The sequence below is a fragment of the Calypte anna genome, chromosome 19, assembly GCF_003957555.1.
Source record: "Calypte anna isolate BGI_N300 chromosome 19, bCalAnn1_v1.p, whole genome shotgun sequence".
NCBI lineage: Eukaryota > Metazoa > Chordata > Aves > Apodiformes > Trochilidae > Calypte > Calypte anna.
In genome coordinates, this window is record NC_044264.1 from 4,202,876 (window position 1) to 4,216,093 (window position 13,218).

The 13,218-nt window shown below is 42.6% G+C and overlaps 1 protein-coding gene across 2 annotated transcripts in view; it reads left to right on the forward strand.

Moving 5' to 3' along the window:
• The window catches only part of MYO1C (myosin IC), a 51,862-nt gene that overhangs the window by 22,895 nt on the left and 15,749 nt on the right, over positions 1–13,218 (forward strand). For both annotated transcript variants that reach the window (XM_030462314.1, XM_008490670.2), the window contains exons 2-6: positions 6,786–6,941; positions 7,542–7,657; positions 10,941–11,139; positions 12,045–12,125; positions 12,881–13,060. In XM_030462314.1, coding sequence (XP_030318174.1) covers positions 6,816–6,941; positions 7,542–7,657; positions 10,941–11,139; positions 12,045–12,125; positions 12,881–13,060 — 702 coding nt within the window. In that variant the 5' untranslated portion in view covers positions 6,786–6,815. The remainder of the gene's footprint in view (positions 1–6,785; positions 6,942–7,541; positions 7,658–10,940; positions 11,140–12,044; positions 12,126–12,880; positions 13,061–13,218) is intronic.

Genomic DNA, 13,218 nt, shown 5'->3' on the forward strand with positions numbered 1-13,218 from the left:
ACCTGCTTTCCATGCAATCTCCATGGCTTCCTTTGGTTGCTGGTCTATCACAATTTCCATTTCTAGTTTACATTTGACCTCCTTAGGTAGATTGTTACTGTTCAGTGTTGCAAATGTCAAATGTCATTGATTACTATATTAATTGCAACAACATCTGCACTCTGTGTTATTGTTTTCCTAAAGATTGAATTTTTGCTTTCACAATTCCAACTCCCCATGACCTACATGCATTTGATAATTAAAATAAAGCACACAGTGTGATACATTGCTCCTATTTCCCATTCTGCTTTGCAGATGCAAAGGTTGGGAGATTTAATGGTTCTCTAGTTGGGAAAGTGAGGGAGGCAGAACTCTAACTTCCAGGTAGTTTGCTGGTGGGGATGTAAAAAATATTTGGGAGAGCAGAATAAGCTTCCTTCCCCTATATTTTCAAATATGTTTCAATGTATTCCAGTTTGTCCCTGCTCAAAATGTGGAAGACTTCAAAGTAAATAGTTTATGAGAACTAGTCAAGGAAGTAACATTTCTCTTTTTTGATATAGTTTTTTGAATAGTGTATTTTGTAGTTAAATCCTTCAAACATGTGGTTTAAAATGGGGAATGTTCTGAGCATGGGCAAGTGCTCCCTGACTCCAGACATTCCTTTGTTGGAGACGTATTGCTCTAAAAGAAGCAAGAATAAAAAATGATTCTTCTATAAATGGCCCTTGAGTGGCAGCTGCTGACATTTAAAGGTTTTTTTGCAGGTTGAAGTTGTTCCCTTCAACTCTACTGGTTGGTATTACCAGAGTTGTTCTCTGGTTTTGATGCCATTTGATCTGAGAGTTCCAGTTTTTCTCAAGTTATCTGCTCAGAGCAGCTTACCACTTTATGGGAAATAACTTTGTTTGGCTTACATAATGAAAAGCAAAATAAACATTTCTTTTTGTTATTTCAATTTTTAAACCAAACAAGCTGAATTCAGGGGATTTCTGCCATAGAAATTATTGTCTGAACTCAAGTGGCTTTGGACGGGGCAGATGAATCCATGTGGTTGGATGCAGAGCATTTTTACATGAGAACTGGAGCTGCCTTTCAGGGATCCCTCTTTCCATCCCACTTCTTCACAAACGGAGAGTTCTTTGACCAAAATTTGCAGCTAATTTTCAGTGTGGCAAGAGGGGAGGAGGATCCTCAGTGGCTGCACTTCAATCTGTCAGGGATTCGCTGGCAGGCAGCAAGTGCTTGACTAAGATCCCTTGATTCAAGTCCACCTCAGTTGTTTTCATTATTACTTTCTCTGTAAAAGGAAAGAAGAACTATCCCATTCTGCACCTCAGGAATTGAGGCCCTAAATAAAGGAGTTGATTTTTTTCTGCTGTGCTGTCTAGCCCATACCATGTCCAAACCCCTTCCCAGGCTGTAGAGTGCAGTAGAAATCAGAGGACTTTTCTACATGGCAGTGAAGAATGTCATACTGTCCAGGAGACAAATGTTTAACTGCCACCTCCCCACAAGACATTCGTTCTTGGTTCAGACTTATTATTGTCTTCCAGAATCTAATCTGAATTTCTCTTCCTACTCACATTTGGGTTTTGCCTTTTCTTCCATTCCCGGCTTTGTAACTATTTCTGGAACCCACAGATCAATCATCTTTCACTTGATACCAAGATAAAGGTGCCTACCTCTTCCCATACTGCACCCACTTCCTGTGGTCCCTTTAGTGCAAACCTCCTGGTCTACTGAATGGACACTGGCTAATTTGTAAAAATGCCTTGTCAGAGGGAAGTATTACATTTTACCTATAGAAACAGAAATCGTGTTTACGTTCTGTGACTTTTCTTTTTAAATCAGATGATTATAAAGCTTCCCTGTTCCATACAATACCAGGTACTTTGGGAGCTCCAGGTGCTTTCATGAACTTCACTCATGGATGCTCCAGGAAGGAGTAAGTTGCCCAGGCTTCCAGATGCTGCCTGTTCTTTCAGCAGCCAGAAGCTCTTGTGCCAACACTGACCACTCAGGTACCCCTCAGGGCTGGGAAATTTTGGTGCAAAAGACTCCTTCCTAGAGACATGCTGGGCTGCTGGGCATTGCATGCCTGTAGACCAGGCAATGGACGAAGCAGTGGAAGAAGCTTTTTGGTCAGTCCACATGAGCCATGAACTCATGTGCTCGTGGCAGAGTTACCCTCCATCTTCTGTCACAAAAGGAAATTTCCCTGATGTGCTTTGAGTGACTCAAGAGCTTTGGATTTTGTTATGCACAGGAAAAGGTCTTGGTTTTCATTTTTGAGGTGTATTAGATCTCCAAGTCCTAAGCAGAGGAAAGTCTTTAATCACACTTCGGCATCTAGCACAGCTTACAAGAAAAGTCTTTGTTTTCACCTTCACAGCACCACATTGGAGACTTACTAGATCAGTTTAGGAAATTCTTTGGTAGTCTCGAGTGCTTTTGTACTCCCAGGGGCTGTTGTGAAGGGTATTTTCTGGCCTTGTTGACTCTTGTATGATTACAAAGAAAGGCTGGAACCTCAGCCAACATAAACCTGGCTCTGCAGCCCACATTGAGCAGCACAAGTTTACACCAGCTGAAAATCTTTCCCAAAATTTAATCACATGGAAGAAAAAGGCATGTGGCAGTAGTGCCACTTTGTAGTCTCTCTGACTTGGACCCCACCATCCAGGGGTAACAGCTTTTCCTTTCCTGGCAGTGAGCCACTGTTGTGCCCATGGCTCTGGAGAAGAGATTAAAAGCCAAGAGTGGCTTAAAATACTGTGGGAATGGGTCCCTTGAAACTGTACCTCAGGATGGGTTTGAGAAACACAGTGGCAAAATTCAGCTTGTACCTCTCTTGAGCAAGAGTGACCATGAGGACAGTTTTAGTATGTGATGGAAGGTGAGTTTGAGAGAGAAGGCACAGCCACTCCTAAGCCCACAGGAACCAAGATCAGATGCAGATTGTTCAGATTTCTATAATTCCCTGTTTGCAGCCTTTGCTGGGTGTGGCATTAGTTTGAAATGTCCACCAGAGATTGGGATCTGTGGCCTGGGCCTCCTTTTGATCCCTATAGGCAGGGTGAAGTTGCACATGGCAGAACTCACTTAACTACTTCTTGGTGTCAGGAAGGCATCACTTCTCTCTTTCCTTGCCCTGGGTCTGACACTCATGTTGATGCCATGATAAGATGATTCCGCTCACTGTGTTGACAGAAAACTACCAGCTGCTTTTTTCCTGCTTTGTTTTGCTGGCTCAATGAGCTGCATTGGTTCAAGTTAGAGACAGGTAATTGCTGGCATTAACATCTGCCAGGAAGGCAAAGTCCAAAGGAGAGGATGTAGGGTGTTTGGCTTGGTGAGGTGAGCCATTAGACTACACCTAGCTTGCCTCTTAGATGGTAGTCTCACAGGCACTTAAGAAACAGTAATAAGTAGTCCTGCTGCTCAAATACATGTTCTTTCCCATCTCTGCTGCAGTTCCCAGTCTTGTCCCACAATTCTCTGTTGGCCTCTGTGAGTGATTATGTGTGCAATCAGTGTGGGAAAATGAGCAGTAATAAATACATTTGAAAAAAAAAAAAAAAGTCTAAGTTAGTTTTAATCCATGTCAGATTTCCAGTCTAGTTTATTGCACAAGTACTAGGGCAAGCCAAAGGGTGCAGCTGCACAGAGGGCAGGTTTGGATGGTCCTTTTGCCTGTTTCTCACTGTCAGAGCTGCTCATCCACGACTGTACTCTCCTAGCAACTTCAAAGAAAACTGGTTTGTACAAGGAGAGATCTAGTCAGATCCTCACAGCCTATATTCTCATAATTATTGGGAAAACAAACTCTCTGCCACAGGGCTTTTGGAGTTGTCCAAGCTGATCTCTTGCATAGCAGAGAGCAGAGGATGTTGTAAATGAGCTGTACGTCAGCTGGAGGCGTTTTGGCAGAGATAAATCTGTCCACTGCAAAGACACTAAAGGAGCCAGTCCTCCACAGGCAAGCTGCTTTAATAGTTAATTAGCTTCACCGTAACATTTAACCCCCAGACTGGGTTTTCTAGCGTTTTAATTTACAGCCACCAGATTTGACGTCTGCCTGCTAACGTAACATAACTAACATTTTAATTATTTTAATTTATTCAGTGCCTTACTGCCACTCTCATTATTTAGTTGGAACATATGGTCATCGCTGTGATCAGTTTTTCTTAATAGTGTCTCCTTTACCCGCTTTTATCTTCCTTTTACATTACTATTGTATTTCCATTTGGCAAAAAGGATTCGTTTTCACCTCCGTTTAGATTGCATCTGTGGCAGTTTTTGGCAGTGAAGTAGTTAATGTTGACATTTTAAAGCTGGTGGTAGACGGGGACATAAGCAGTGAAGCCAATAAGCAAATGCTGGCACAGAGAAGCCCATATTGCTCAGCTGTGGTTTAAGACTGATTATATTTTCACTGAGCTCAGCCTTAGGGAGGTACAACCCAGCGATTCAAGTTCATATGCTGGAGAACAGGTAACCTGGTTACATTTAATGACTGCTGAAAAGTTGCATTATTTTTTGAAAACTGACTGAAAATATCAGGTAGTTGTTTTGTTCTCATGGACAGGGGCTGCGGTTGAACGGGAAAAAAATGTGGAGGAGATTGAAAGCTGCTGAGTTTTAAATGCCTGTCCCAGAGGAGGCAGCTGAAGTGCAGTTTTCTGTGTTTTTAGCAGGATAGATGGCAGCTTCCTTGGTCTGGATGTGTACAGCTGGGATCAGTCTGTCCCAAGCTGGAGGGAGTGGCTGATGAAAGAGCTGCTGAAACTGCTAAGTGACATGTTCTGTGAAAGTCTTTAGGATTATATAAACTTGGATTAACTGTGCAAGACTGGAAGCTTCTCCTTGGCCATTTTTGAAGCAGCTGTATTTGTCAACTCTTCCACTTGAAAACTACTTTCTTTTGGTTTTGCCTTTGTTCCCATTACCCTGCCCAAAAGCTGCTGCAGAATTGCACTGGTCTGATAGAAGCATTCTGATTTCTAGGCAGAGTTTATATGTATATAATTTATTTCTTTTGCCAGGATTGTCCTTTATCTCACCACCTTTCTTCTCCAGGGCTTATCCCTCTCCTCTTCACCTTAGCACAGAAGGTAGAAGATGCCAACAAAGCTTTTTGCTGAAGGTGTGGAGGAGTTGGCTTGGAAAGTTAGGGGCATTTAAAAAGGATTACTTCATGACAGTATCTGCAGGATTCCTTCTAAACTGGATCTTTCAAAGCTTAGAAATCAGGCCTTCCAGACCATGAGGCTTAAGTGGAAAGCATAAAAATAAAAAGGGGAAGTAAAATGGTGTTTCTTTGTGGTGTTTGAGCCATCAGAGTCGATCTGGATTTGAGATTTCCTAGGAGCAAGTTGTAGGAACTAATTTTTCCTTCTGAAAGCTTCTGGGTTTATGCAGTCATTTATGCCCAGGCACTGGACTTTCAGGAAGAAAGCCAATTTTAACTTGCAAAAATAGGTAAAGCTACAGTCTAAACTGCAAACTGAGAGAATTGCACCCATTTGGGCTCAGATTTATACTTAAGTGGGTCTTGCCTATATTACTACTAAGAAATCTTAAGCTAAATTTTCTTCTGACCAAGGTTGTGTGGTTTATTTTTTGTTTTCCCTGCACACCATCAGTGTCTGTGGTCTGACCACTATTATATCTTGAGAAGGAGCAGGAAGGAACTACCTGACAAAGTGAGTCAGCAAAAATCATCTACATCATTGTGCAGGCTTTGGGGGTGCCTGGGTATTGCTATTAGTAAATGAACCTCTTTAGAAACACATTCCATTGGTGCTTATGCAAGTGATGGCAACATCCTAGATTTTAACAACAGATTCTCATTAGAGCTTTAGGGAGATGAGTTAGGACACAGATGCTTGCTGTAAGGAGTTTGCAGAGGAAGAAAGGTTTAAGAATATGATAAGGAAATGCAGACAGATGCAAGGGAAATTGTTTAAGACATTGTATCTCCTGTCTCTGACTTCTGTAATGTTTTCTGCTCTTCTATGCCTTGTATATTCTCTGTCTGTTGGGTCTCATTGCCTTTAGTAGAAATTTTCCCTGCAAGCACTGAATCACTTGGTACACATTTCCCCCTCCCTGTTTTAGCACATGAGGTTGAGTGAAGTAAGAAGTCAGCAGACTTTTGTTTTCTGAAGATAGTTGTGCCTGAACCACATCACATTGAAAATGTAACTTTCAAAAGAGGGAACAGAAGTTGCTTGACACATGGGATAGATGTTAGTGTCACAGTAAATTCAATGGCATGGGATGCAGAAATGCCTATTTGTCATTCCTTCTGAATTTTCCCATTGGGTATCTTGCTAAAGCTTTCAAATTGCTCAGCAATGTGAAGCTGTTTGCTCATTAGATGAATCATCATTAGTCATAAAAGATTCCTTGCCTCAAAACGTCTTCCCATTACGAAATGAGAAAGAAAAGTAGAGAGAACACATTTCAGTCTCACTCCTGATAAAAGATACTTGGGAAAAGAAATTCCAGGTTTTTTTCTCTTTATGAAATGCATGTTGGACTGATTGATTCCCTTAAATTGATTGGAAACTCAGCAAGAGCTTTTCCCTAGTGCTGGCTTGTTTTCCATCAATGCAATTAGTATAAAGCAACTGATTAAGTGTTAGTATACACTCCCATGTCTCTTTAGCAGGAGTGGGGTTATTCTAATATCCTCTCCTGTTTATAGGTTGTCTGTAATTGTGGTAATTGTTCTTGTGGATTCAGTGAGGTACATGAAAACCCACAGATATCCCAACTTTCCTCTGCTTTGGTTGCAGGGAGCAGGGACTAACGGGATTCGTTTGACCATGGAGAGTGCTCTGACAGCCCGGGACCGTGTAGGGGTGCAGGATTTTGTCCTGCTTGAGAACTTCACCAGTGAAGCTGCCTTCATCGAGAACCTGCGGAAACGCTTCAAGGAGAATCTGATCTATGTGAGTAGCAGAGTGACAGCTGCCACCGTGTTCATCATGACCTGAATTTGGGTGTGTGTGTGCTGCAGTTGGATTTGGAGGTGGTGGTAGCAACTTTAATTGACTGTGGTTGCTCGTGTCAGAACTAGTCTGGGTCACTGTCATGTCAGCAGATATAGGCACTACTGAAGTGCTCCAAGGAGGTCTGCTGGCATTTACAGGTTGTGCCTGCACTGAAAACACAAGTCACAACACAGTCTTCTGTTTCATTAATTCACCCTGTGGTGGCTTTCAGCATTCTCACGATTTAACTTGATCCTAAATGCTGTATCAGAAATAATCCAGTGTTACAGTTTGTTGGAAGCTCTAAGACTGCTTGCAAGTCCTGTTTATCCAGCAAGGAGAATGTGTCTAGCCTGACTCTCACAATGTCATTCTCACTGTGCTAAGAGGTCACTTCTTCAGCACCCTTGACCTCTTAGGAAGCCCTCAGCAGCATCCCCAGTGCACTGGGGCAGGCAGCCCTTGTCAACAATGTAGAGCCTTCAGAGCAGTCGGGGCTCTCATAGCATCTGCTGCCAGACCTTCTGTAACCTCTCTGCTTTGTGTTCTCTTTTTCAGACATACATTGGCTCCGTTTTGGTGTCTGTTAATCCATACAAAGAATTGGAAATCTACAGTAAACAGAACATGGAGCGATATCGTGGTGTCAGCTTCTATGAAGTTTCTCCTCACCTGTGAGTGGCCTGTGGGTAAACAGTGCAGTTTGTACCATTCCCACACAGGCGTGTGCAATGGTGACATGTGGAAACAAGCAAACAGAACTTTTCCTTGTCCCAGACACAGCCCAGAAAACCAGAGGGATATAAAGGATCCTTCGGAGGGTGTGGTGTATGGCTTTTTCTATTCCTGTTCCTCTCTCCAAAGAGGATGAGTTGCCTTTGCAAGAGCAGTATTTGGAAAGGGAGTTGGTTCCTTCCTGGCTGGAGGAACAGGGCTGCTTACCCAGCCCTGGCAGGACAGGAGTTCATTGTTCCAGGGTTACTTGGGGTCTGCATGTCCGGGCTGTGAGTTTCCCCTGCTGCTACATCCCTCATTCAGCACTGGGCTAACTAGGGGAAGGAGTGTGTCTGGATGTGTGGTGGTTTCTTTCCTACCTCTGCTTTTACTGCCTGACCAATATTTATCTGGTATTTCCCTTGTTGCTAAGATACCGTCAGCCTGTTGGAACAAGGAATGTATTTATTTACATGGTCTGGCCTGGTGAGCATTCCCAATTTCCCATTTAAAAAAAAAAAAAAAAAGTTTGAGGTTTAAAGTTATTTTTGAACGCATTTGAATTTTTTTGTCAGACTGAAAGAGGAAGATGACTGAGAGCTGAGGATATTTGGCTCCAAAATGTTTTCTTTCAGGACCAAGGGCCAAATTCTGAGCACCTTTTGGAGTTGGGGTTTTTTTGTGTGTGTGTGTGTGTGTGTGTGTGTTGTTGGGGTTTGTTTGGTTTTGTTTTGTTATTAAGAAGTTCTTGGAAGAGTAAATGATATTATTTTTGAGCAGACTGTTTGGACTGTTTCTTATTACTGGCACACACCCCAAGAGTGTAAGCAAAACAGTATGCACTGCAGGCACAGAGGGGAGAGAAACAGCATTACTTGGGAAAATCTGAACACTCAAAGCTGTATTTGTAATGATAAAAATGTGGGGTTTATGGTGTTTCAGGCTTCTTCTGTACACTTTTATATGGGAGACTACTAAACCTGAAAAAATGTGCCAAGTTCTCCCCTTGACCTAGTGTGTTAATACATCACGTCTGTGTGCAGATGCCCCAGGAAAGTAACTGGCAGGGGCTTAAGTCAGCATCAGGCAGTTCCTGGGGAAGCAGCTTTTCAAGGTGCAGAGTTTGCTCCAGCCTCACCCCAGCCTCAACTCTGCTGTCAACTCTTGCACACTCTTGTTGATGCATCAGTTTCCCTCAGTCCTGCCTTCCAGGCAGCCACACTGCTTGTGATCAGGGTACTCTGGAGGCCTTTGTTGTCCTTAGATGAGAATGGTGTAACTCTGGAAAATTTTTGGGACTGTGGGTGCCTTTTTATTTGTGTGCAGTAGGTTTAGGACTGATCACAATGGCTGTGTTCATGTATGTGAAGCTCTAAGCAGGTATGCTTTAATTCCTGGATGTGCTAAACAGCATTACTTAAAGCCTAAAGTAGCTGATTATTTCTTAGGCCATTCTTGTTGTTATTTTAACTAGTCCCATAAGAAAATATAAATTCTGCAGCTCACAGGTAAGCCTTCAAGAGCTGCAGTACCAAGTACCAGTGCTGCTCCAACTAGGAGAACAGTATTTTTTATTAAATGTTTTTATCGTTCCATAAAAAAACATTGCATAGTTTGATTATTTATGGATTTTAAAATATCCTGAGGATCACTGAAACACTCTGTAGTGTAGTACTCTCTGCTTCTCCTTTTACAGTATTGCAGCTGTCTTTTTTTCCTCTCTCTCATGTTCTAAACTGATTCTAGAAAGCCAATATACTTCAATATTGCTCCTCCAGTCTCAAAATGGTTTAAGGCTAAGCCTGAGCACTGGGTTCTCTGGAAGTGTGTCACACATAGCCTTTCAGAGGAGAAAAGTTATCCCTATGGGCCTGAAACACAGAATACTTCCCAGAGTGATCATATCCTGGCCTGTTTATAGCCTGGCAGCGGGTGCTGAGACAGTGACTCCAAATGGGACCATAAACATCTATAAGTGATTCTGTATGTGGGATGCATGGCTGCCAGCTTTCTGCTTGAACTTACAGCACTCTAAAACCACCCATTAAAGGCATGCAGTCTAAAGGCAGTTCTTAAAATTTAAATTAAATTTTCATTTATTCAGCCCTTTTCAAAATGCTCCAGAGACAGAATCTGGATAGGAAGAGAAGGACTTGATGACTTCAGTGGGGTAGGGGGGCAGGGGTGCAGTTGTGTTGCTAGGTAGCTCATTGGTGTTGCCTTAGCACCAAGTATTAATAGACTTGAGAAGGCCACGGTTGTTATTTTGGTGTGATTATTTCTAATTAATTTCACAGCATGAGAGTTAGGAAAAAAAAACAAAAAGCAAAGCTACTACAAGGTTTTCAAATCTACAAAGACAGGAGATCTGCTTGATCATGTAAGACAGCAGAAAATACTGTTGTGGAGGTCTTCTTAAATGAGTGTGTTTTGAAGTGCTAATGGTCCTTATTCTTATCCTCTTGCACTGCATCTGGTCCTTCTCCTCTCCTTCTCTAAGCAGGACTCATCCTCTTGCTCTCTGGTCTTGTACAATTGTGTGTGATTCTTGGTATAAAATCCTGTCTGGTTTATTGTGGGAAGGAAAAAAGGAGAGAAAGAAAAAAGCAGTGAAGGAAGAGCAGGGCTCCAGGGCCAGCAGCAATCAGATCTGGCAGGAGGAACCCTGTGGTCTTTTGGGTGGTGTTTTGCCTAAGTTGGATGGTAGTTTATGCAAGATGTTTATCACTCTGTGCTGGTTTATCCAATTCTTCCTACAATCTGGGAGAAGCTACAAGAGATTGGGCTCTTCAGGAGCCACCCGGATAGCAAAGTGCACTTGTGACCTTCTGAGTGTTTCTTCACTTAAAAAACAAGATAGAATAAAGGTTGATAGGAAACAAGACATTTCCTGAATGTAATGCTTGTTGTTTGTCCTGTGGGATCAGTGTTGAGAGATCCTGTGTATATAGAAAAGGAAGATTGTCTGCACCAGTCTTCTACAGAAACTCTCCTTGTCAGAGTCAAAAGAAAAAGGGATTTGGTAGGTTTGTGCTATCACCTTGCAGAAACTTGGCTTAGTGGTTAAGATGTGTATGGAGATGTCAGCAATCTCCTGTGTCATCACCAGCGTGCTGGAGCAATGTGCTCTTCCTTTTTTTTTTTTTTTGAGGTGTTCCTGCTAGGAGCTCACACTGTGGGGCAGTCTTAACTAAGGAGTCTCTGCTCTTCCCAAACTAATTCCTGGTTATTCCTGTCCCATAGCTACGCTATTGCAGACAATTCCTATCGCTCCCTGCGCACAGAGAGGAAGGATCAGTGCATCCTGATCTCCGGGGAGAGTGGGGCTGGGAAAACAGAGGCCACCAAGAAGATCCTGCAGTACTATGCTGTCACCTGCCCTGCCAGCCAGCAGGTTGAAACCGTGAAGGATCGCCTCTTACAATCCAATCCTGTCCTGGAGGTAACTGGAGAGCCTGCAGCATGGAAACTTGGCCTTGAGTCATACCAACAGCACTCACATTTTCCAGCTGAGTGGGTGGGGGCAGCTGGACCCCCCTGATGGGCATGACCAAGCTGTGTGTGCAGAACAGACAGTGTGTCCTGGGGACATTGGGTCAGGATGTGTGGGCAGATGGTTTGTGTTGCACACTGGGGAATCCCACTCTGCTTCCAAGCCAAAGAAATGGCTTTCTGCTGCAGAACTTACTTGGCCCTTTCCTGTCCACCAGGAACAATCCTGGAGTAGCCATGCTGTGGAATTTGGTGAGGAATTTGGCATGGGAAGAGTTCTGGTGTTCTGCACAAGTTTGCCAAGCCCAAGTGGATGTGTCCACTGTGGGCAGCGTTGCCCTCTTATAAATTCATTTGTGGGTGCATTTCCTAGTGTTGTGGTGTCCTCTAGTGTCCAGCCCTGAGCTCTCTTTGTAGTTCCCTATGATATTTGCACTCTGTACTCAAATGTGTGCTGTGTGCAGGGGAAAGGAGTGCTCCCCATGAGTGGGGACAGTGCCTACTGTGAGCTGAGCTAGAGGTGACTGCAAACAAATAGCTGTGACAAAAGAGGAAGCTTTGTAAAGACTGTCAGATGTGATGTGTTGTCAGCAGTGAGCTAGGGGGGCATGGAATTATTGTCAGAGGCATGCTCCATCTGCAGTGCTTGCAAAGATCTTTTGCTTAGTTCTTTGTTCTCTGGGTATAAAGATCAGCATTAGATTTTGGGTAGCAATCTTTCCTTCTCTGTTTCCCTTGCAAAAAGAACTGGCCTGGGCTTTAAAGACTGAATAAGCAACCATCAGCTTCGCCAAAGTGTTTATAAATAATATTATTTGGTGCTTATTTATTTTTCTCTAATAATTTTCATCTCAGGCCTTTGGAAATGCAAAAACCCTTCGGAATGACAACTCCAGCCGATTTGGAAAATACATGGACGTGCAGTTTGATTACAGGGTAAGTTAAAAACTCTTTTATACTCCAAAACTGGTTCTGATTATAGCAGGTCTCTGTTGTCTGTGCTTTCTTGTACCAATGTGTGCATGGAGTGATTGTTTTGCATTCCCTTGATGCTGGCATAAACAGAGTCTGTGGGAGCAAAGCTCCGTTCCAGAGAATTTTATAGAACATGTTTTCCTTTCTTTCCTCCCTCATTTCTCTATCTAAGGGGACAGTGAGATGAAATCCTCTTAGTTCTAGGTTATATGCTCACCATGCAAGTGGATACTCCTGAACTAAGCCCACATAAACCAGATGTGTTCTGAATATAATCTTTGTCCTGTGTAATTTTTCACAGCGTTTGTTTCAATTCTGATCCAAATTGTTCCACACTATGAAGGCTGACATATTCTAGAACTGAGTAGCTCAACATACTGCAGTAATCTCAGTATATAATACCTCCACACTCACAGTTATCTTGCTTTTCCTTTGTATTGAAGTCCTTCTGAGAAGGAATTTTACACAAGTCAAGCTCCCATTCAGTATTTGCCATAGCCATGATCTGTGTAATGCTGTTAGCATTTAATCTCTTGTTTTCCTTGCACTTCAAAACTGAAATTGTCTCTTTGGTTTAGCTGAGTGATTGTGACACAAAATGACAATTTTCTGTGTAGGCTATCATTCTGTGTCCTGTTTGTCTTTGAACAGACCAAGAAGCAGAAAGATTTTCTTCTATGTTTTCTTCTATTTCACTGTATCTGGTTTGATTCTAGGGAGCTCCTGTCGGGGGCCACATCTTGAACTACCTCCTGGAAAAATCCCGAGTTGTGCACCAGAATCATGGAGAGAGAAACTTCCACATTTTCTACCAGATTCTAGAAGGAGGGGAGGAGGACTTACTGCGGAGGCTGGGCCTCGAGAAGAGCCCACAACAGTATCACTATCTAGTAAAGGTATTAACTAGTAATTCTAATAATTATTTAAATTCTAGTAATTTGTTAACTAGGATTTCTTATAAGATTGTTATATTATGGGACTGGTATATTCTCATTGGACTTTACAGTTTCCTTCCCTCACTTAAAAAATAGCAGTTATGATTGCTATGAAAAGA